Below are 24,576 nucleotides of genomic sequence, written 5' to 3'. Positions count from 1 at the left end.
TTGGTGGCATTTCTTTGATACACCTCTTCAGTTGTCTTTTCAAATCTAAGTGTTGCATAGGGATGGGGCAGAGGTAAAAATGAGTCATGACTCCTCTCTGGCCTTTGTTTACTTTCATCCTGGAATCCATAAAAAATGACTAAGGGCCCCCCAGAGCCCTTGGCTCTGAGCTCAAACCTTTCTTAACCACTTGTTGTCAAGTTTTCTCCTGAGATCCCTAAAAGCAAGGACTGGTTTTATTTTGTTTTAATCTTTATCCTTGGGCCAAACACATGAGTACTTGGTGAATGAATAAACCAGCCTCACATACTGCTTATGCCATTGCTTGCAGTGGAGGGATCCCAGTAGTTATGCAGAGATGTATTTTTCTTTGGAAGATAGCTATATTAAGGATGCAGATGTAAGGCAGTTTTCAGAGTTTTGATGGAACATCCTGAGTGGTCAGAGAGCAAAACCAACAACCCAAGAAGAGACAAAAGGCAGAATGGATTGAAGGCAGTTTAGGAGCACATCCCCTGGACCTAAGACTGCATGGCTTAAAGTCCAAACCATGCTTTACCCCTTTCTGTCTCAGTCACTTACAAAATGAAGCCTAATACGTAGTATCTTAAAGAGTTTATGTGCATATGCTAATATATTTAAAGTGCTTAGAAGTGCCAATTACACAGCATTCAGTAAATGTTAGCTTTTGCTTTTAATCTTTGGTACACAGTGATATATTTTTTCACTGGGAGTGGGAGGGTCTAGGACAGTTGGAGACAGTAGGCCAGTAGGGATACAATCCCCTAACACACGTGTACTGGAGGGTGTTTCCATTTTTAACCTTGAGTTGTCATTCTAGTAAAGCCAAGGGATCAGGTAGGGTTGAGAGGGTAACTCAGGGATGACAGCTGAGGCACTCAGCCTTTTCTAGGCTGAATCCTTCGCATCAGCCAGAGGGCGGGCGTTGGAGTCACCTTAAGAGCCCGTAATTTCTCCTTCTTGCCATAGGGGTCAGGAACTGGGAGGGGAGACTGAACAAGGGGGCAAGAATACGAACGGCCTCGGGCCTGGAGCAAGCCCCCCCTAAACCTCGGTTTCCCTGCCCCTAAGGGAAGAGCTCACCAAAGCAGGACCACAGGCCACCCGGGAACCCTCTGCACCCGCCGGCACAGAGGAAAGCACAGTTTCCCACCTCCCGTCAGGCATGGGGCGGGGCCGGAAGAGGCGGGAAGGCCGCGACTGATCCCCGCTAGATGTGGTCGGTCGCGGAGAAGCGGTGGGTGGAGCCCCAGCCCGGGCCGGGCAGAATGGAGGCAGGTTCAGGCGCGGCTCCGAGGGGGGGGCAGATCGGCAACGGCGGCCGCGGTGGTGACCAAAATGCGTCCGAGCCCTTGCGACCCGGGGAGGAGCTCCGCGATCCAAATGTCCGTATCGCGGAGCGAGGTGGGCGGGCGGCTGGGGACCATGGCCAGGACCGGCATGGAGCAGTGGCGTGACCGGCTGGCACTGGTGACAGGAGCTTCGGGGGCATCGGCGCGGCTGTGGCCCGGGCCCTCGTCCAGCAGGGACTGAAGGTAGTGAGTTGGGCCCGCCCCGTGAGCAACATCGAGGTAAGTCCCCGCCGGGGAGAGGGACCTTCTGGGAGGCGTTGTTTCCGCTGGTGTACGGTCCGGGAGGCGCAGTGGTCTGACCTAGGCTGCGACGCTGCCCCCACTTGCTGCTCCCCCAAGGCCATTTGCAACCGGATCAGACTATGAGGGATGAGATGCCTAGTAGGGCAGGCCTCTACCTTCCCTTTCATGAAGTCCCTTCTTTTAAGGAGACCCTACTCCTAACAGCCTCTACTCCAGTGTACCAACTCCTTGGCATATTTCTCCGTGCCTATCTGCCTGCCCAGGTCGGCTGAGGAAAAGGGAAGCCAGAGATCAGGGCTAGCTAGGCAGCCAGGGAGAAGGAAAGAAAGCTTTCTGGCCTCAGTGGCTAAATTGGCTACTAGATTGTTTCCTCTAGTCCCCAGACTAAGTCCACAAAGCCAACCAAAGTGGCTGGCCAGCCAGATGAACAGGAACTAGAGGTTTTGATCATGATAATTTTTTACCCAGCACTGAGGGTGGGGTTGGGGTGGGAATAGAGCTTTTCAGAAGAAACTCACCCTCTCCTTCCCCAACCCCCAATTTGAGGGTTAACCCTTACCAAATGGGCCTAACAGACCAATGGGATATTTACAGATCGACCTTTCTCCAATTGCACTGTCTTGGGTGGGACTGAGGGGTGAAATAGAGCATTGACTATGTAAGCCCTGAGGGGACAAAGCAATATGGAACTGGAACTACTGGTTTTTCTCTTAAACTAGGGTTGGGAGCCCCAAGTTGTGAGCAACAAGAGCTCAAAGAAAAATGAAGTTTGCCATGTTGTAACAGGAAGGAAGAAGATGGGAAATTTTCATCATAGGTCATCTTTGGATTTGCACCTGACAAGATCACTCTCAGGGTTTGGGCTAGCGATTAGCTGCAGGGCTTTATCTCCACCATTGTTCAAAATCCCTACACCAGGAGGCTTTGAGTGGGGACAGAGGGAGAAGGTGTACCAGAAGGAGGGCTTTCCCCTCCCCTTCTGCTGACCAAAGGTACACTTTATAGCCACCTAGATAGTCCCAAGGTCACCCAGCTGTACCACTGCCCTACTCTCCTCCTCCCTTTCTCCTATTCTGAGGAGTTCAGGGCCCAACCCTAGCCTTGGAGCCTAGAGGATCAGACCAGGGCTTAGACCACTGGATTCCTTAAGTCTAAAGTCACTCTTGCCTTCTCTTCCTACTACCCCAAACCAGCCAGGAAAGGGGGTCCCTGAGCTTCAAGGGGGATCCTCAGGCTGTTCACTCAGCCCCAAGATGACTCTTTTAATGAGGGGGAAATGCCTGTTCTGTGAGGGGACTGACATGGTTTCAAGTCATTTCTGAAGATAGATGAGGACAGGTGGGACAAAGAGAAGGCAGCGACAGGGAGAAAGATGTCCCCAGGCCCTTCATTCTGGCTTTCTTGCAGGGATTTGAGTCTGGAGGTGGAAGGGACAAGTTGCCTGCCAGGGAAGGGGAGAATCCCAGGCTTCCTTGTGCCTAGTTTGCTTTTATTAATTGATACTAAAACAGAGTTTGAGTTCTGGCCTCCGACAGAGAGAAGCCCTATTTCCTGAGGTGGTTGTGAATAGGTGAAATTGGGTAAAGGGGGCCTTCTAAGTCCCAGAGGACCATACCTTTTGAACTCTTGGAAAGTTAAAGCAGAAAAGAGTTTCCTAGGTCACCTGAGCCAGCCCTTTATTCCCATCTTGACTTGGCAGGGAGGGAAGGGTTCCAGGCCAAGGCAACTGGCCCAAGCTGGCCTTTCTCTAGGGCACCCCCTACCACCCAACTCTCTCCCTCCTATACATGTACAGTCACCTTTATGAGGCTCAGATGCCCACTCACTGGCCTCTAAGGCCACGGAGCTTGGTTTCTTTCTGCTTCTGAATGTCTGCATCCCTCACAACCACCTCCCAGTGGCTCTGTATTCTCAGGTCTTTCCATCTCAGGGCTCCTCCGTGTGCTGAGGTCCCTGTCGATACACTAGGGCTTCCCAGTGTCACCTGCCACCTAACTTGCTTCATCGTATCTCAAGAAATTTTGGGGTAGAGTATGGTACACTGTGGGACAGAGAGAAAGAATCTGTCCTGACTTCCTGACCTTTCCTATAGGTAGGGCAAGGGGAGACTGGCAGTTGGGCCCAATCTGAGAGCCAACTGGCTGCATTCTGTGGAGGGAGGGTGACTGTTCAGACATAAGCCCTCTGGAAGGAGCTAGATGAGGCAAGGGGAGGGGAGAGAATCCTGGCATAATCAGCTCAGTGATTCCTGGTGCTGGTAGAAGAAGCAGGGGGTGGGGTGAGAGGTGTAGCTTACCTATAAGCAGAGAAGGGGTTCCTGTTGGAGGAGAGGCAGAAGAGATGGAGATCATGCTATGCCTTGGACCACTGGCTCCCTACTCTCTTCTCAGAAATGAAGATTCAAGTTTATTGTGAGAGTCTTCCATTGACGATTTCAACTCCATTCCCATACTCCCCTCACTCAGGGAGTGCTCTTATCCCCTAGACTTTGATCAAAGAGGACAAGTAGTCCCAACAACTATATGGCTGGAAGGTAACTGTCAAAGGAGAGAGTTCTCTGAGTGGTGACAGCAGAAGAAGACTGTCTCTGGGTGGGAAGGTGTGGGAGCCGCTCACCCCAGTTAGCCCCTTGTTGGGTTTCATAGGAGCTGGCTGCCAAATGTAAGAGTATAGGCTACCCCAGGACTTTGATCCCCCACAGATGTGATCTGTCCAGTGAGGAGGACATCCTCTCCACGTTCTTGGCTGTCTGCTCTCAGCACAGTGGTGTGGACATCTGCATCAACAATGCTGGCTTGGCCTGGCCTGACACTCTGCTCTCAGGCAACACCAGCAGCTGGAAGGACATGTTCAATGTAAGGGCTGCAGACCTGGAGTGGGGGGTTGGTTGGAGAATGGGGAGCCAGGGCTTTGTGAACCAGAGGGCTGCTCAGGATAGGACATGTAACAGGAGGGAACTTTGGCTTCATAACTGGGGCACCTTGACTCTCCCCTTGCTTCTTTCCCTACCAGAGGCATAGTGAGTAGATGAATGGCCATATCTTTTCCATTCTTCTTTCCTCTGAGTCCCTTAAAGGGGCAGTTCTTAAAGTCCAGGCTGATTTCCTTCTACTGGAAGAAAGACTGGTAGGGAAGAGAACTGCTATTTGTTGAATGTTCCCATGTGCTGGCACTGTGCTGAGTGCTTGAGAACATGGTCTTACAAGAAAAGGAACCAAGAGACAGGAGATGAGGTTCTCACCCAGCCCTGCCAGTCATGGTGTGGCTCCAGGCAGGTGGTTATTCTCTATCAGCCTTGTCACATTTAATTGGGGTGAATACACATCAATATCTGGGGCCACAAACCCCAGTATCCCCTGGGGCCAGGTAAATAGCTAAATGAGTGAGGTGAGTCAGGGGAGTCTGCAGTAAGTGGGAGAGCACATGGCCAAGTACAAGGGTGGCTGCTGAAATCCAGCATCCCTGCTGTGGAGCACTGTGGGTCCAGTGTGGCCAGATCTTATCATTTCTTTGAGAGGAGTGGAGAGCCTGGGTTTTTATGTGACATCCTACCCCTCCCATTTACCAAAACCTCAGCTCCACAAGGGCAAGGATTTTTGTCTGGTTTATTCTCTGTTATGGCCTCAGCCCATAAACACTCAATAGATATTTTTTGAGGGAATGAAAGCTTCCAATGCACATTGGGAGTGAATTACAAATGTTTTAAAACTTTGTACAGACCAAACACAGCCTTCAGGACATGGGTTTTCAACTTCTAGACTATATTATGGGGCAATATTAGGGTATAAAAGTATCCTGAGAAGTTGAAAACAGTGTGTACATGGGATGGATCTTTTTCCCACAATCGATTTAGCACCTAAAAGTTGCTTGGGCCTAGAAATGAACAATGAACATTGAAACAGTGAACAGTGAAAATGAAGCACTATCCCTGCCCTCAGACAGCCTTCTGGGAGATCTGAGATCTTGCACATCTGTAAAATGAGGGACATATATTGAGTCCCTAAGGCCCTTTCCAGCTTCAACACTATGTAATTCTATTAGGATCGTCTTCTGAGACATCTCCACCCTCCACCCCACCAGCCTTAGGAGAATCACTCCCCTGGTCTCAGGGACCTGTTCCTCTTATTCCATCTGTCCTCAGAGTTGAGTTTTCTGCCTCATAAATACACATTGCTAAGCGGGCCAGAAAAAGGTCCTCGTGTCCTTCTGCTATGAATGCTGAGGCAGGTTCATGGCGAGGGTGTTCTGTCCTGATGCCTGGCTCTGACACCTGATAAAGAGAAACATCTAATATCCTGGCTGGTCTTGTCTCTTCTCAGGAGGAGAGACTTGAGGACCTGCTGAAAGCTTTATCTGTGCTTGTCCTCATGGGGCAGGGGTGTGGCTTGGCAGGAGCTTTGGAGCTGAGATACTTCTTCAGGCCTTTGTTCGATGAAGGGTGGGGATTTTGGGTCACCTCTGGCAGAGGCCAAGGAAGGCAGAAAGCCCCCATGTGCTTAGGAGGTCCCCTGCCATCTTCTGACCAGCTACCCCACCCCCATAAAGAGTCTCTGTGCCTAATCTTGTAGATGGAACAGAGTCTAGAGGAAGGCATGGAAGGAAGGAAGGTCAGGCCTTCTCTACTTATAGTCTTAAGGGAGGAGATAGGAAAGGAGCAGAGAGTAGCTGGGTAAGGCAGAGAGAGGCTAGGGTCTATACTTGAGGAGAGAGATTTTTTTAATTAATTTATTTATTTATTTAAAGGTTTCTTTCTTTTTTTTTTTAAGCTTATTTATTAGGGGAGAGAGAGAGAGCGAGAGAGAGCGTGCTCGCATGAGTGAGGGAGGGGCAGAGAGAGAGAGACAGAGAGACAATCCCAAGCAGGCCCCGAGAGCTGTCAGCACCCACCCCAGTGTGAGGCTGGAACTCATGAAACATGAGACCATGACCTGAGTCAAAACCAAGAATCAGACCCTTAACTGACTGAGCCACTATTTATTTATTTTTTTTAAATGTTTATTTTGAGAGAGAGAGAACACAGGCAAGCAGGGGAGGGAGGAGGGGCAGAGAGAGAGGGAGACAGAGAATCCCAAGCAGGCCCTGCACTGTCAGTGCAGAGCCCCACATGGGGCTTGAACACACAAACTGTGAGATCATGACCTGAGCTGAAATCAAGAGTCAGATGTTTAACCTACTGAGCCACGCAGGCATACCAAGGAGAGAGATTTTTAAAGCCATTTTGGAAGGATTTTAGGCTTTTTATCTTTATTTTAATTTTTTTATTATTTTTGAGAGAGAGAGAGACACAGAGCGTGAGTGGGGGAGGGGCAAAGAGAGAGGGAGACCCAGAATCTGAAGCAGGCTCCAGGCTCTGAGCTGTCAGTGCAGTCCCCCATGCAGGGCTCGAACCCACAAACCACTAGATCATGACCTGAGCTGAAGTCAGACGCTTAACTGACTGAGCCACCCAGGCGCCCTGGATTTTAGGCTTTTTAGAGAGCAAGGCCAGGGAAGCTGACCCAGATAAGAAAGGAGAGGGTATTTGAGGAAGAAAAGGAGATAGTTCTCTAAGGCAGAGGTTCTGTTGTTTGTAGAGGAGACATCCAAGACAGGGAGGGTTCCTGGGTCATGGATGAGTTTGGGAGTTTCCCACTGCTGTTTGCAGAATCCTGGAGGTGGGGGTTACCTGGGGAGAGGAATTAGCACTGCTCTCAGCTGGGGCTGGTGGCTTTAGGGGGAGAGGCACCTAAGGCAAGTTACCCTGGAACCATTGTTGGTCTCAGGTAGGACCTGGACACTGTTTTGGAATGCCACTCCCCTGGACGGGCTCTGTGGCTCTATTACCTGCTCAGATGGGCCCAAGCTAGAGATACCCCACTGCCCTCCCTGGCCTGCAGGTGAACATGCTGGCCCTCAGCATCTGCACACGGGAAGCCTACCAGTCCATGAAGGAATGGAAGGTGGATGACGGGCACATCATTAATATCAACAGGTGAGGCAGGTGGACAAGGGCTAAAGCTCAGATCATCACTCACCCTCCAAGCTGAGTGATCTGTTGCAGTTCATTTGACCTCTTTGGACATCAGTTTCATTGGTGGTGAAATAGGGACTTAATACCCAGTTAACAGCCAAATGGCACAATTATGGCGAGAGAAAGAATAGTGTATATCAAGTGCCAGCCCCTAGTTGGACTTCTAGGAAGAGCAGGACTTACAGGAGCTGCTTGAATAGCTGGAGCTACATCAGTGGGCCACCAGGATGGCCTGTAAAGAGGTCCCCTTGAGAAGGCTTTCCTGCAGCATCTAGGTGGTGGGGCTGACTGGTCCAGCAGGGGGCACTGCTGGTCCATCAGCAGCTTCACTCTCTTCTTTCCCCTCCTTTCCTCCACCCAGCATGTCTGGTCACCAAGTGTCACCCCACTCCGTGATCCATTTCTATAGTGCTACCAAGTATGCCATCACCACACTGACAGAGGGACTGAGGCAAGAGCTTCAGGAGGCCCAGACCCACATTTGAGCCACAGTGAGGGTGAGGCCTGGCCCTGGTGGGGACAGGGTAGGCACAGGCCTTCTGCACCCCACACTCATACTGTTCAGGATGCCCTGCTGGGAGTGTGAGGGGCACAGAGCTCCTGGGCTCTGTTGCTGCTGGCATGACCCTGAGTAGCCCTTTGAGCTTCATGTCACTGACTTTGAGATGGGAGGGGGCTGACCAGAAGGGAACACAGTAGGTGAGACTGAAGGAGAGCAGGGGCTGTGGGAAACCGTGGCTGTAAACCCAGACTCTGGGCTCTTCCCTGAAAGGCCACATGACCTTGGGCAACTCACTTAACCCCTCCAAGCCTCAGCCTTACTCATTTGTAAAATGGAGATGGTGATACCAACCCAGTGATGAAGTCTTAAGGGACACCATTTTGTAAAACACTTACCTGAGAAGGGCTCCATAGGTGATAGGTGTCATTGTGATCATTGCTAGTGGCAGCTTTGGGAGGAGGAGGTGGCTGCTGGACATTGGGCAGCCATCACTGTGAAGCAGGGTGGGGGAGCCGTGTTTTCCATCCTGTCTCTCCCCTAAGCCTAGCTTCTGACTGGGATGGAGGCAGGGCTCAGCTCAGCTCCTGAGCAGGCCTTCTCTGTTGGTCCAGTGCATCTCTCCAGAAGTGGCAGAGACACAATTCTCCTTCAAACTCCACAACAAGGACCCTGAGAAGGCAGCTGCCATCTATGAATGCATAAAGGTGAGGCCTCACTCTGAGGCCAGTGAGCCACTCACTCCCTAAGTGAATGCAGAGGGAACCCTGGCCTTTAGACCACACTCTTCTAGCCAGCCTGTCGCCCCTCCTGGAGGGTTGGGGTGAGGATGAAGATGTTGGAGAGGACATCAGAGGTGGGAGGTTCACTCTGCCCTCACCATCCCTCTTTCCTCCCATACTCTCCAGTGTCTCAAACCTGAAGATGTGGCTGAGGCTGTCATCTATGTCCTCAAGCACCCTTCCACGTGTCCAGGTGAGTCTGGCCTTGACTGTCCATCCCCTGGAAGAGCCCAGCCATCCCAGAGGAGGACAGCAGGGAGGCCTAGCGGGTGGGGAGAGCATCCTGTCTGCCTCAAGCCTTGTGCCTTCCAGCAGATTGGAGACATCCAGATGAGGCCCACGGAGTAGGTGATCTAGTTTCCTATGGGGAGTTCTGTCTTCCATCCCCACGCCTCACGGCTTAGCTCCTGCCTCTGGATTTTAGGTGTTGATTTCCAGACTCCTGGATTCTGCTTCCTCTCTCCAACCCACCAGGGGCTACAAATTTTTGGAAGTTTTTATGTCTTATCAAATTACGTCCACCACAAATATGAACAGTGGGCTGGGGAGAGGTTAGGTGTCCCTGATTGTTTTACCTGTTAACTCATTATTGGTCTGCTTCTTAGTCTCCTTGGCCTTTGTGTGCTCTCTTTGGTCTCTTCCTTTTGACCTAGGGAAGGAACTGTGGCCAAAAGGGGGGCTTCCCCCTATCTTCTTGTACCCCAACCCCTGTCCCTCAAGGAGGAGGTGGCAGAGAGAAGCCCTGACCTCCTATCTGAATAGCTTTCCAAGGCCCTAGGCTTCCTCCTCTCCCTGCCCTACTGCCCCCATTGCCTCTTCTCTTCACCCACCCCTGTTCTCCAGCCCAGGCTTGGCTTCTCTGCTCCCAGTGGGGTCATCACTCCACACTGACTATGGCAGCTGAATATCAGGCCCTGCCTCCCAACTGGGTTTCACTGTGATAATTAAAAAAGAAAAATTGCAACAACCTACCTTGGCTTCAGGAGTATCTTTCTGTTCTTTCTCCTTTTCTGTGATCAGGGGTGGTTGTGCCTCAGAATTTCTTCCAGGTGAGTGGGAAGGTGGGCGCTTTGGGGCATCACTCCTGGAGTGTGGATTACCTTAGGTAGCAGATGTGGGTTTGGGTTGAGTCTTGAAAATGGGTAGGAGTTTGCCAGCCAGGAAAGAGGACAACAGTGGATACAAGGCCGGGAGGCCAAAAAAGCAGGCAATGTCATGGGAACAGCACAGAATGTAGTGCAGGAGTGAGATGGGGCCGAAAAGGAAGCTGCTGCCTGGATCACCAGAGGTCTGTGTGCTGAGCAAAGAGTCTGGTGATTACCTATGGGCCAAGGACATCAGTTGGCTTGTCAGCAGGTGCAGGAGAGGCACAGAGCTGTCACTTGGAGAATCAGCCGCCACGGGATAGGAAGTTACTGCTGGCGTCCTGTTGACTGATGCTGAGGGTTTGACAAGGCAGTGGAGGTGCAGAGGAGGGGCTGGATGCAGAAGCTTCTGAAGAAAATCCCCAACACCTGGTGGTGGACTGGATGTCGGGGGGGCGAGGGGGAATCACCACGACTGACCTGGTTGGAACACATCCCTTTTCAAGTGGCTTTTGCCGGTGTCTGGGTGAATGTGGCCCTCCAGCCTTCTGGGACCTCGAAAGGCACAGAATGATGCCGGTAGTAGGGGGCAGCCCAGCAGGTCGCGGTACAGAGAAGGCTGCGGCTCAGCTAGTCCTGCAGGAGGCGCTGTGGGCACCGCCTGGCGGTCGGGCATGCGCAGTGCGTCAGCGGGCAGGGGGCGGGCCGCCCGAACCCGGAAGCAGAGTAGCCCACGTGGGAGCCGGGGAGGGGCGGCCTTGGTTAGGCTACCTGGTTGTGGGTAGTCTAAGTCGAGAATCCAGGCTATTCGTACTCTGAGGGGGCGAGGTAGAGACGGCCATCGGGTCTCCTTCGCCAATGTTGGGGACCCGGAGCGGTCCGCGGCGGGAGTGACCAATCCTGATGACGTAGCAGGGGGCATCGACCATGGCACTGCTCTGGGCCGTCAGGGACGCGACCTCGCGGTTTTCGGGTCGCCTGCTCGCGCGTCATTCCTCTCAAGCGGCGAGGCGTGGGGAGCGGCCCGGCGGGGAGGAGCTGAGCCGCCTGCTACTGGATGACCTGGCGCCGACCCCGCGATCTGCGGAGGGACTGGAGCGTCTGTTTGGCCTGTCCCCTTGTCTCCTGGCTCTGCGAGCTGCTCGTCGCCGCGTGGCCAGGCTTCTGCTCCAGGCCGGCAGGTCAGGGTTGCAAGGGGAGCGGGCCGAGCTGCTCCGGGCGGCAGAGGCGCGTGACATACCAGTTCTGCGGCCCAGACGGCAGAAGCTGGACGCCCTGTGCCGCTACCAGGTCCACCAGGGCGTCTGCATGGAGGTGAGCCCGCTTCAGCCTCGGCCTTGGACTGAGGTCGGGGAGGCGAGGCCAGGCGACGACCCCCGGCAGCTGTGGCTTGTCCTCGAAGGGCTCCAGGATCCCCGGAACCTTGGGGGCGTGCTGCGTTCTGCTCATTTTCTCGGAGTGGATAAAGTCATCACCAGCGGGAGAAACAGGCATGGACATCCCTTAATCCCCATGTGCCCCGCTTTGGGGCACAACCGAGTTTCTAAGCACCTTGACCCTTGATCCCTCGCCCCATCGTCAGAATTCTCACCCTTAACCCTTGGGGGCCGGGGCCAGGGCCAGGGAGGCGGGGCGGGGAGGTGGGGGTTGGCTAGGGCAAAGCACCGGGTTTGAGATTACCCAGTTTAATGCAGGGCATGGGGAAATTTGCAGCTGCCCACTCACTCCAGTAGTCAGCAAAGCCAGCGCGGGGGCTATGGAGGTGATGGACCTGTTCTCCACTGATGACCTGGCCGGTTTTTTACAGGTAATGGCGGGGAGGCGGACGGTGGGTAGAGAAGAAACGAGACAAACTCAGTCTCTCCAAGGGCACTCATCCAGCAGTTGATGAAAGAAGGGGAGAGAAAGGGGAATGTTGGCATCGTTTCCTACGTCCTTCTAAATCCCTTTTGGAAGGGAAGGATTCTGGAATTTTCAAAACCATAAGTAGGGCAGAATCTGAAGTTAAAGACTTCCTAGCTTCATTCCCTTTACTGTACTCCTTCTCCAGGCATACCTCTTTGCCTTGGAGGCTAGTATACCTCAGATCCTCGCTGCCTACTAAGTAGGTTTTCAGTAAATGGTGTGATGGACTGTGAGAAGCTGGTTGGCAGGAGTCATGCATTCTGAGTGGGGGCACAGCCTGAAAGGCTCTTTGAACAAAGACAGATTCACTTATGCCTTTCTCCCGCCCACCCCCCCAACCCTACAGAAAACCAAAACCCAAACAAACCACCACCACCACCACCACCAACTTTGATATCCAGGAAGGGGTAGACCTAAGTAAAGAAACCCCTTTCCTGGTCCAGGTTTCTGTCTTCAGTTGTGCTTCTACTGATGGACACAAGGGGGCAGTCTTGCCTTGCATTTGACTGCTCCCATGACCATCTGCCCCCCTAGGTCTCCCAGGCCCAGTCCTTGGATCTCTGTTCTGTATGTGTTCATTTCTTGGTTTCATCCAGTCTCAGGGCATTAAATACCACCTATGCTTGGCTGCCTCCCAAATGTATATGCTAGCCTGGATCTGACTTCTCAACCCCAGATTCATATTATCAAGTTGCTTACTCAACAGCTTCTTTTGTGGTCTGAGGGGCATTTCAAACTTCACATTTTCGAAGCCAAGCACTTCCTTCTGTAGACTTTGCCCAACTCGATCGATGGCATCCGCATCCCTTTATTTAGGCCCAGTGCTGTGGTGGCCTTGATTCTTCCTGCTTGCCATGGCCCACCCTATCCACAAATTCTTTTGGTTTTACCATGAAGGTATTTTTGTATTCCCACCAATCCTCCCCATCTCTGCAGCTCCCACTCTGGCGCAGGCCTCCATCATCTCTTGCCTGCATTATTGTGGGAATGTCCCATCTCTTGCTATTGGCTCTCAACCCAGCAGGCAGAGTGATTCTGTTGAAACATGTTACTTCTCTGCTCAGAACTTTTCAAAGCCTTCACATCTCTCTCAGAGAGCAAAAGCCAAAGTCCTTCTAGTGGCCTTTGAGGTCCTACCTTATGTGGCTCTTTGTTCCCTCTCCTGTCTCCCTCTCGTCCTCCCTCCCCACCCGCCACCACCTTGCCACTCCACTGTTCCTCCCATGTGTCACATAAGTGCCAGCCTCAGCCTTTGCACTTAACTCATTTCTGCCTAATCTGCCCCCAGATGTATGCTTGGTACTCCTTCATCTCGTTCAGGTCTCCACTCCAGTATTGCCTCAGTGAGGCCTTCCCTGATCACTCTTCCACTGGGTAGCTGGGATTTGGGCCCATTTTGTTCTCTGCCTTGTCCCCATCACTTAGAACAGAGCCTGCCCATTCTAGAGGCTTAATAACCGTTGATGAATTGAATGGATCAGCAAGGGAATGACTATATGCGCAAGACCAGCTCCTCAGCTGGGGCTTGAATGAAGGTTTCGTGACCTAGAACTTGATTTCTTCTTCCTCCTTTCAGGCCAGAGCCCGGGAGGGCTGGCTTGTAGCTGGCACAGTGGGCTGCCTGGGGCCTGAGATTTCCTCGTTCTCTGAGATCCCTGTCACTAGCTGCTTGGAGTTCCTCTGGGACCGGCCTACTGTCCTAGTGCTGGGTAGGTAGATGTCCCCACTTTTCCTTGTTCAGATGTGCATGTCCAGAGTGCCCATGTGTCCAACTGGGGCATCCTTAACCCTCTGCCTCTATGCCCTGCAGGTAATGAGGGCTCTGGTCTGTCCAAGGAGGTACAGGCCTCCTGCCAGCTTCTCCTTACAATCCTGCCTGGCCGGCAGCTGCCCTCTGGACTTGACTCCTTGAATGTCTCCGTGGCTGCAGGTGAGTCTACTGTTGCCTGACTTCTTGCCCTCTGACCACACATGTGTAGGTGTTTTACCCTCAACAATTTTCCCTGTCTTTCTGTGCCTCAGTCACTTTATGTGCCAGATGGGGAAAATGCATCTTTTTAAAAAAAATTTTTTTATGTTTGTCTTTGAGACAGAGACAGAATGTCAGCAGGGGAGGGGCAGAGAGAGAGGGAGACACAGAATCTGAAGCAGGCTCCAGGCTGTCAGCTTAGAGCCTGATGTGGGGCTTGAACTCATGAGACATGAGATCATGACCTGAGTTGAAGTCAGATGCTCAACCGACTGAGCCACCCAGGTGCCCCAAATGCATCCTTTGAGGATGAGAAGAGGGAGTGCTGACACGTGGTCCTTCCTCTTCTCCATCCTCTCTCTTCCCCTTTTGTCCTTTTGTCTGTCGGTGCAGGAATTCTTCTTCACTCCATTTGCAGCCAGAGGAAGGGTTTCTCTGCAGAGAAGAGAGAGCAACTTCTCTAAGACCCGCAAGGAACCTCAGCCACATCAGCAGGGCCCAGAGTGGCTCAGCACCCAGGACTGTCCTCAGAACCAGAACAAGAGAGGCATAATGGGGGCTGACTTGGACTGTCTGAGGTGTGTGTGCTAGAGGGCACACACATCCACATGATCGAATATTACTGGAGTCTCTTGCCTGAGAGTGCACCCAGGCCCCTGTTTACTAGGCACTATCTTGTAGGGCAGGAAGCTCTGCGATGGAGACCAAAGGAAAGTTCAGTTTCCTGTTTTGATTTTGGACTTGCGGTTGGAAGTGGCAGCTTGTTAGTCTCCAAGATTGTGCTGGGATAGAGGGTCTCTTTCCTCCTGGGCCCTGCCTGGAAGTCAAGACATACAAAGGGAATTGGGCAGCCTAGTCCAGGTGTCCTATTCCTCTTGAACCAGTGTGAGAATGTAGAGGAAGGCCTCGTTCCTCTTGTGGACTAGACGGGTACAGATCCAGGCTCCAACCCTGCCTGCCCCAGTGGGGGCCTTGAGCACGAGGCTTCATCCTGCTGTCCCTCACAGGGCTCTTTGTGAGGATCCAATAAAATGTCACCTGGGCCATTCTGTCCCATTCTTCCACTAGATGGCAGCCTTGCTCTTTGATCCGTAGTCTCTTCTGGAAGTTTTTGCAGCCACCTCTGGAGATTCCTGGCTGCGGCCCCCAGAGAGGCAAGGGAAAGATTAGCAAACACCTCTCACCTTACTGGCCTTCCAGACCTCCTCACCAGTGACTCATCAGTCAGTGCACCTCTGAGAAAGGAACCAATGAACCAGAGCCCTGGCCTTTGGTTCTGTGGAGTGGTGGGGTCAGTGTTGCTGTTTATTGTACAACCCACATGGATTTGGGGCTCCTCCCACAGGGTCCCACAAATGGAGCAGAAGCCCCCGGTATAAGTAGTTTAGAGCAGTCTTGGCTACCCATTGGAACCACCTGGCAATCTTTCAAAAACAACTCACACTGGGGACCCACCCCCAGAGAATCTGATGTAATTGGTCAGGGGGCAACCTGGGTATCAGGAGTTTGAAAGCCCCCCCCCCTCCTGCCCCCAAATGAGTCTAATGTGTAGCCCAGGCTGAGAACCACTGGAGTAGGGGCTCCAGGACCTCAGCAGTATTGACATTCTGGGCCAGATAACTCTTTGTTGGATGGCTTGTCCTGTGCCTCATAGGATGTTCAACAACATCCCTGGCTTCTACCCACTGGATGCCAGGAGCACCTCCTGCCCCCCCAGTGTGACAACCAAAAATGTCTCCAGACGTTGCCACATGTCCCCTGGAGGACACAATCGCCCTCGTTGAGAACCACTGCTCTGGAGTATGGATCCTGGAGGACAGCAACCTAAGTTAAAGTCCTAATTGCTCTGTCACCTTGAACAAGTTCCCTTCCCACCCGAGCCTCAGTCTCCTCATTGGTGAAGGGGGATCACGAGCTCAGTGCCTTCCACACAGTAGTGCTCAGTAAGAGGTACCACTCTTTTCTCTTTGGAATGAAATTATCTTGGGATTCCCATTTAAAAAGACATTTGAATTTGTTTTAAAAGGGCCCAAGATTGCACGGGCGCCTTGGTGGCTCGGTTGGTTAAGCATCTGACTCTTTACTTCTGCTCAGGTCATGATCGCATCGTTCGTGAGATTGAGCCCCACATCAGGCTCTGTGCTGACAGTGCGGTGCGTGCTTGGGATTCTCTCTCCCTGTCTTTCTGCCTGTCCCCCCACTTGCTCGCTCCCTCTCAAAATAAATAAATAATAAAATAAAAGGGCCTAAGATTGCTTTAAAGTCAAAGTTTTTCCTCTCAAGAAAGAAGAAGAACCTTTTCATAAAACTCCATAGAGATCTCTACCACATTGGTACCCTTGAGCTGTCTGTCCCCAACTGCCACACAGATTCTGACCCTGGCATGTGTCAGCCTTGGGCATATCACACTGCCTCCCCTATCTATGCTGCACTCTTAGCCAAGATCCTAATGTGGTTTTGAACCTTGGCTACACCTTAGGTGGGGTTGGGGGTATGTGTGGTGGTGCGGAGGGGGACAGCTTTAATATTCCAGCTGCCCAGAGGCATCAGAATGATTAGATCAGAATCTCTGCGGCAGGAGCCAGGTCCCATGTTTTTTAGAGCTCCCGGTTGATGCTAGTATGCTGCCAGATCTGAGAATCACTGGTCTTCAAGCCACCTTCTCATGTCCAAGAAACTGCTTCCAAATCATTCATACCTGTACTTTTGAGTGCATGCCTAAAAGTTTGGGCCAGTCGGCCTTTCATCTGTCCCTAGGTTCAGAAGATGGTGGGTCGAGCCCTGACTCTATTGGCTTCTTACCTGGATGCCTTCTCAGCCTCCTCATCTATAAAATGGGGATAGTGCCTTCAGTACCTGCTCCAGCCAACCCCTCCCCAACAAAGATTTGTAAAAACAAAATGAGAGAGTATCAGTAAAAAGCATTCTGTAAACCTAGGCACTGTGCACCCCAGGACTAGCACATGATAGTACAGACATGGATATAATGGCTCAGTTTATGTATCAAGTTGCCTGGGCCACAGAATGCCCAGATAGTTGGTCAAACCTTATACTCAGTGTTTCTGTGAGGGTGTTTTTGTATGAGATTGACATCTAAATTTGTAGACTGAGTAAGCCAAAGTGCCCTTTCCAGTGTGGGTGGACCTCATCCAATCAGTTGAAGACCTGAATAGAGAGAGGGAAAAAAAAAAAAAAAAAAAAGCTTCTCCCCTAAGAATTCTTCCTGCCTTTTGGAACTGAAACATGGGCTTTTTCTGGTCTCAAGCCTGCTGGCCTTTAGATGGGAACTGCGTCATCAGCTCTCCAAGGTCTCCAGCTTGCTGTTCTCTGCAGAACCTGGACTTGCCAGCCTCATAACCACATGAGCCAAGTTCTCATAATAAATAAGCATTATATGTGTGTATATAGATAAGTATACAGATATATATATCACCTGTTGGTTCTGTTTCTCTGGAGAATCCCAACTAATAGACTTGATGGAAATGAACTGAGATGTCCTGGTGTTCCCTCCATGTGGCAGTAGAGAATCGAGCTCTGCTCTCTGGGAACAAACCCATCATGGAACCTAGAAGTTGGGGTTTGGGGTACTCGGGGTTCAGAGCCTGCTTTCCTGCCCATGGACTCCTATGTCATGTCTGTAACCTTATCTAACTTGCTTTGGGCATGTTGTTCAGTTTTCTGGGTCCCAGTAGTCCGAGCCATCTAGAGGGCCACTCTCGGTGCTAAAAGCCAGGCACAGGGGCTCCTCCCTGCTTCATCCTATGGGCAGCAAGTCAGCTGACCTCTGGGAAGGCAGGCTCACTTGAACTAAAAGGTATTGAGGCCGTAATTACCTGTCATGCACACAGGTATGTAGTTAGGTCGTGCAAACCAGGCATTTCCAAAACGAAGCACCTGAGGCCCTAAGGCAAAGGATGAGGTCTGAATTTCTTTGTGGTGGCCTGATGCATACAGGCTGCTCAGCAAGTATGGTTAAATACACAGGAGCTGGGGCAGCTGTGGCTGTGGGTATGAAGGCAGAGGCAAGGTGGAGGTCCATCCTCTGCAGGGCAGGGTAAGGATGACCCTGAAGAGCCACATTTAAGAACGTGAGACTGACTGTTAAGTAGCTCTTGCTTTGAGTTCCAATTCTGACTTGCTGGTAGTGTAAATATGGACATATCCCTTAACTTTTCCAACAGCCTCCACTTCAGAGGATCAGAGTGCGGATTAAATGAGCTCACTCATGTAAAGCCCTCAGCCCAATCCTGGAGGAGCATGGCAGCTGTTTTTGCAGCACCTGAGCTGCATGGGCTCTGCTGTCCTGCCACCCTGGCCTCAATTTCCCCATAGACTCTAAGACATATTTCAGCTGCAATACACAAGGAGATGTACTCCTGAGAGCAGCTGGAGGGGGTTGGAGAGGGGAGGGGGTTGGAATGACATTGGCAAGATCCTCCTTTGTCAGGCCTCCCCAGCCAAGAGGGAAAGGGTCTCAGAAGGTTGGTATTCCAGAACAGCTGAATTGTGGCCAGCACCCCAGTCCCTTGCAGGGCTGGAAATTTGTTTGTTTGGTTGGGTTTTGGCAGGAGGGGAAATTGCCAGCTCCTTTCCCGAGGCTGAGGTCCTAAACTAGACCCTCCCCCATCACTCTTGCAGGGCCAGGCGCCAGGGATCCCCACAGTTTGTAAATGTAATCAACCTTGAGGTCTCCGGCTTCCACAGGTGTAATTAGCATGCCCATCTGCTAATCCCTGATTAATGATGTTTACAAACATGGGACTCCACTCACAGAGTTGCTCAGCCCCTCCCTCTAGGACCTGGAGGCAGGGCTCTTCCTAACACACACCCCTCCGTAAACACACATACTCTTTCAGGGCTGTGCTCCTCTCCCTCCCCTTTCCCAGGCAGGGGGCAGAGCTGGAGTCCCTCCTTGGAGTCACCTGGCCCAACTCTCATTGCACCCATGGAAAGAAGACCCAGAGAGAGCACACAGGGAGACCATGAGGTTTGGTGGTAGGGCTAGGCTCCTGTTCTTCCCTCTTTCTTACCCGTTCTGGAACCTCTGGGTACATGGGTGGGCCCGCTGCCTTTATTCACCACACCGGCTCCAGCTCTGGGGCTACACGTACATGTCTCTCTGCATGGAGGGTCCCAAGGGTTGGGATCCTCTACCTGTTCCCAGACAGAGGAACATTCCCACTCCGCCCACCTTCCCGCTGAGGACTCTTGCGGGCCCACGCCAAAAAGCACAGTAGCAAAAATATTAAGAATGCAGACTTCTGAGTCAAGAAGGTCCTGCCTCCAAATGTTGGCTCTACCTCAGGCCAGTCACTTAATCCAATTGAGCCTCAGTTTTGTCACCTATAAAATGGAGATAAGGATAGTAGGTACTACTACTACAAACATAGTTTGTGATGATTCATTACTGGATTTAGGAAATTGACTTGGCATAGTGCACGGGACATAGTAGGTGCTTAATAATACAAGCTTTTTATTGTAGGGAAGATGATGATGATGATGAAAATGAACAGAAGCATCTGAAGCTACAAAGATGCCCAGGGACTTCCTCTTCTCCCCTCACCCTCCTCTCTGGGGAGAAGGGCAGGTCCCAGCTCATTACTGGTGGGGGCTAGGGTGGAAGTGTCAGATTGGAATCACTCCTGGGTCTGTTCACAGCTTCCCTGTTTCATTAACACCTCCCTGGTGGTCTTCAGCTCATCCTCCTGGGGGAGGTGCTCCAGAAAGTTCTCACTACCCCCTACTCAGCCAGAGCTCAATGTGCCCCATTCCTAGGTCTGGAATCAGATGCACATAGAGAAGGTTTTATGTGGCAGAGAGGTGGCCACTGGCCAGGAGGCTGTCACTATCCCCTCCCCTCAGGGTCCTGGAGGCCTGGTCAGGAGACATAGTACCTGGGGCTGCCTCTTTCTTTTTCCTCCCCATCAATCTCTCATCAGTAAATTCTAGTCACCCAGCCCCACTGCATCCCAATCTGGACACTTCTTCCTTTCAAATCTGTGACTTGATGTGAGCAGCACCAGCTTGGGTTCTAATCCTGGTTCACCTTTTCCCAGCTGGATGACCTAAGGAAAATCATTTATTTTCCAGGACATTCAGTTGCTTCTGTAAAAACAGGGACACCATACCTATAGCAGGGTAGCACAGGGCTCAGAAAATTGTAAATTCTCAATAATGCAGCCATTGTTATTTTGCAGGCACAACAACTAATCTCTGAATTATATTTTTAAATCACAGAGCTCTGTTTAGCCAACCGGGGTGGGTGGGGGAGCAGAGCCATGTTTAGAGAAGCTCCAGTTAATTGTCCCAGTTTCTTCCCCAGACTGGGAAAAAGGAGTGGGGCTGGGCAATGAATTAGGACCAGGAGATTACTATCTTGGGCTCTGGGAAGGCTGCTTCTAAACAATGTTCCTCTCCAGACACTCCAAGAAGGATTCTGATGGAAATACTATGCCCTCTCTGTCACAATATTCCATTTCAGAGGAGACCCTTCACCAGCTGTGGGCCAGGAAGGAGGGGCTGGGCCCAGCTGCCCCCTGCCCCAACCCTGCAGCTGGCTGAACTTGGTGGCCCTGCTTTCTCCTGCCACCTCTGTACTTCCTCTTCCCTTCAGGCTCCCAGCTCTTTTGCTGAGGTTTGTGGGTGTCAGAAGAGAGACTCCATGAGAAGTGTCACCTTTTGTGGTTGATCTGTAGTCTCAAAAAAAATGTCAGTTGACTGAGCAGTTTCCTCCAGAAAGAAGAAACCAAGGCACAAGTCTGCATATAAGGGAGGCGGCAAGACAGTGGGCTTTGTCCCTTCTTGCAAGTAACCCCCAAGCCCCCACAGGCCTCTGTGGAGCAGACATGAAAGTCCCTCCCACCTCTAGGAATCCCCACTCCTGTCTTTTACATAATCAAGGCAGGAGTTGGCTTCACTCCTTTTATATTCCCAGGTCTCAGCCCAGGGCCAGGCACATACTGGGTATTTAAAAATCACAGATAAGCACATAAATGGGTCCTGAGGTTGGAGACTAACTGCCTCTCCCTCCTTTTCCCTATTGTGGGTTGGAGGCAAATAGCTCAATTCCAGCTGGCCCTCCCCTTCCACTTTTGGAGAAGACAAGACACAAATGATTCCCTAGCCACAGCTGCTCTTGATTCTCTGCAACAAAGGAGCTAATCGAGAGTGAGGGGATGCTCTGTAGAACCCTTCAGCCCTCGACCCTGCTGAGACCCATCTGTATCCAGGCCCTGCACAGATGCCCTTCCCATAGATGGGGGGACTAGCTGGGGGTCAGGCACAGCAAGGGGCAGGATCTTGTTTGAATCAGAGCCCTGATACCAACACACATACTTAGAACAGTCTCACTGCAGTGGGTATGGGACCTTGAAGCCATGTGCACAGCAGGGTGATGGGTGATGATGATGATGGTGATGATACTAACATTTATTATGTACTTACCATGTGCTAACGGTTTTATGTGCCTTGTCTCATTTAGTCCTCATGATGCTTTGGGGTAGGCACTGTTATTACCTTTCGTTTATAGATAGGAAACTGGGGCCCAGAAAGGTTAAGTAACTTACCTAAGGTCATGCTGTGACAATCAGAAGGGTTTGTAGGGGGTGGGGGATGGAAGGTGGGGAGCTGAGCTTAGAAGGAGAGAACTTCCAGCTCAAGCATCAGCTATGAGGCCTTCAGTTGAGGAGGCCAAATCTGCACACAGCCACCCTCCCCCCACCCCCACAGCACTAAACCCTCCCCCATGTAATACCCCTAGCCCCTCTCTCCACTCCACTTCTCCTGAACCATCCTGACAATCTCTAAGTGGGGCATCCTGCAGAGGGGGGTGGGGACCATGTCCTTCAGCTTGCCACGTGGCTGTGGGTGGTATGCCCAGGCTGGAGGTCAGAATACACAGCTCGAGCTACTGTGGGGTGCAGTAAAGAGCCTGGACTCCCAGAGACACCCAGATTTAGGTTTAAGTCCTGGCCCTGCTCCCAAACCAAGGCTCAGGCCTTGGTCCAGTTTCTTAACCTCTGAGCTTCATTTTCTTTCTGTAAAATGGCACCAGTAATCTTTCTCCCAGGGTTGTGCTGGGGCCTGAAAAAAGGTGCTCACAGCACATGGTAGGCCTTCAAGAACTCTTCCCAGCCTGCCTCTTCCTTCTTTCTCGGGGCTTCCGTCTGTGTCTGTCTCCTTGCCTTCCTAGCTTGGGGTCTGGTGCCTCCCCTCTCTCAGCTCTGCCTGTTTTTTGATGATCTCTGTCATGTCTGCCTGTCACTGGGGGCTCCCTGTTGCTGCTCCCTTTCTAGGGCTCTGTCTCTATACCCTTTCTGCCCCTCTCCTCTCCTCTCCCTTGGCTCCTGATACCCTGGGGGCTGATCGATGGCAGCCGCTGGTTATCGATTGGAGTGGGCGTCCAAGTGTGGCTGCTGGAGGCCGGTATTGATGGACAGGATTGGTGCCCAGGCTGGGCGGAGTGGCAGTTGGGGAGCCTGGGGCTGCAGGGGAAGTGGGGCTCCCCCTCCCCTGCCAGGACCTGGGATGGGAGTCCTTAAAGCTGCAGACCCTGCCACTAGCATGGGGGTAGAGGATGGGACAGAAGGTCTCTGAGGACAGAAGGCCAAGGCTTGGCTCATGCTGTCACTTAACAAGATTTACTGAGCACCTACTATGTGCCAGCTGGGGATATTAGCAGTAAGCAAGTCAAAAATCAATAAGTAAAATTATGTAATGTGTTATGCAAGAAATAGAGCAGAAGGAAAAGGGTATGGAAGTGCAGTGGTTGGGAGAAGGTGCTGTTTTAAATGGTGTAGTGAGGGAGCGGCCTCCTTGAAAAGGTGACCTTTTAAGTAAAGACCTGAGGAGAGTGAAGGTGCAAGCCATTTGAGAGCATTCTGAGCAGTAGAAACACCAAATAAGTGCAAAGACCCCCTGTCGGGGGCCATGCTACATATGCTCTAGGCTGGGGGTATGGTGTGCCTGGAGTGGGGTGAGGGATAAGGAGAGCAGGAGGAAATGGGTAGGAGAGGGAATGAGGGCAGGGGCCCTATAGGGCTTGGAGTGGACAGTCAGTCCGGGGATGACAGTTGTCCCAACTCCAGTCTGAGAGGCCTGAGCAGCTTCCACCAACGGTAGCTTCCAGAACATGGTTCTGCTGCTTCTGAAACTCCATGTGTGGAGTTTCACACCAATATCCCAGGCCCTTCACTGCTTGGTCAATGAGATAAATGCTCACAGGTTGGATTCTGTGGTTGAGTTGAGAACTCAGAGACATTTGGCAACTTGCCCCAGGTCATGAAGGAAATAGCAGAGCTGGGACTCAAATCCAGTTCTGTCTGACTCCAAAACCATTGCTTTTTCCTTCTTTCCTGGTTACCATCTTAACCATTTTTAAGTGGATAATTCAGTAGTTAAGTTTACTCACATTGTAGTACAGTAGACCTGCAGATCTTTTCCATCTGAAACTGAACCAAAACTCTGTACCCATTAAATAAGAACTCCCCACTCCTCTTGCCCCAGCCCCTGACAACCATCACTGTATTTTCTATGTATCTATGTATGTGACCTTTTTTTTTTTAATGTTTATTTTTGAGAAACAGACTGCAAGAAAGGAAAGGGCAGAGTCGGGGGGACACACAGAATCTGAAGCAGGCTCCACATTTTGTTTATCCATTTATTGGTTGACTGACACTTGGGTTGCTTCCATGTCTTGCCTATGGTGAAAAATGCTGCAATGAACATGGACGTACACATATCTCTTTGAGATCCTGTTTTCAGTTCTTTTGAATATATACCTAAAAGTGGGGTTGCTGGATCATATGGTAGTTCTATCTTTATTTTTTTGAGGAACCTACATACTGTTTTCCATAGCATCTGTAACCATTTTACCCTCCCAGCAACAGTGCCCAAGGGTTCCAACTTCTTCACATCCTCACCAACACTTGTTATTTTGTTTTGTTTTTTGATAGTAGTCATCCTAATGGGTGTGAGGTGATATCTCATTACTGGTTTAATTTCCTTAATGACTGATGATGCTGAGCATATTTTCCTATGCTTATTGGCCAAGTGTATATCATCCTTGGTGAAATGTATATTCATGTCCTTTGCCCAAGTTTTAATTAGGTTATTTGTTGTTGCTGTTGTTTGTTGTTGAGTTGTAGGAATTCTTTATATTTTTTGGATATTAACCCCTCATCAGATGATGATTTGCAAATATTTTCTCCTATTCTGTAGATTACCTTATCACTCTGTTCATTGTGTCCTCTGATGTACAGAAGTTTTAAATTTTGATTTAGTCCTATTTATCTATTTTTTCTTTTGTTGCCTGTGCTTTTGCTATCATACCCAAGAAACCATCACTGAGTCCATCCAAAATTATTGTTTTTAACTACTTCTCTCCACTGTCAGGAATTCTGCCAACACCTTTAGGTCAAATTGGGTAGGCAGTGACCCAGAGGGCAGGGCTGGAACCAGTGGGAAGCTCAGGGAGACAGCAGCTCAAGCTAACAGAATTCCAGAGGCTGAATGGGGTACTTTGGAGGTAGTGAGGTCCCTGTCACTGGAGGAATATAAGCACTCAGATGACCATTCAGGTAGGATGTTGCACAGAAACTTCAGGTAGAGGACGTTAAGGTTGGGTTGATGGCCTCTGATCTCTTGTAGAATTCAGCAAGGAAGGAGGGGGAGCTCAAAGCTTGCCAGTGAAGTGGGGTGGGGTGGGCAGGA

General features: G+C 51.1%; 2 protein-coding genes across 4 annotated transcripts in view; both read left to right on the top strand.

Moving 5' to 3' along the window:
• Window positions 1-699: 699 nt before the first annotated feature.
• DHRS11 (dehydrogenase/reductase 11) lies at window positions 700-9,871 on the top strand. The gene is given in 7 exon segments (XM_032591186.1): window positions 700-1,501; window positions 1,504-1,592; window positions 4,262-4,471; window positions 7,493-7,587; window positions 7,988-8,117; window positions 8,740-8,832; window positions 9,034-9,871. Coding segments are annotated over 7 exon segments (981 nt in total). The 5' UTR covers window positions 700-1,359; the 3' UTR covers window positions 9,256-9,871.
• Window positions 9,872-10,701: 830 nt separating this feature from the next.
• MRM1 (mitochondrial rRNA methyltransferase 1) overlaps window positions 10,702-24,576 on the top strand; it is a 30,122-nt gene continuing 16,247 nt past the window's right edge. For 2 of the 3 annotated variants that reach the window (XM_030296290.1, XM_030296291.1), the window contains exons 1-4: window positions 10,702-11,482; window positions 11,706-11,799; window positions 13,474-13,606; window positions 13,708-13,827. In XM_030296290.1, coding sequence (XP_030152150.1) covers window positions 10,920-11,482; window positions 11,706-11,799; window positions 13,474-13,606; window positions 13,708-13,827 — 910 coding nt within the window. In that variant the 5' untranslated portion in view covers window positions 10,702-10,919. Of the gene's footprint in view, window positions 11,483-11,705; window positions 11,800-13,473; window positions 13,607-13,707; window positions 13,828-14,259; window positions 17,249-24,576 lie in introns of those variants that run through there. The other variant, XM_030296289.2, reaches the window with a different exon arrangement.

Source organism: Lynx canadensis, chromosome E1 (genome assembly GCF_007474595.2).
Source record: "Lynx canadensis isolate LIC74 chromosome E1, mLynCan4.pri.v2, whole genome shotgun sequence".
In the NCBI taxonomy this organism is placed as follows: Eukaryota; Metazoa; Chordata; class Mammalia; order Carnivora; family Felidae; genus Lynx; species Lynx canadensis.
This window is presented reverse-complemented; position numbering and strand designations above follow the sequence as displayed.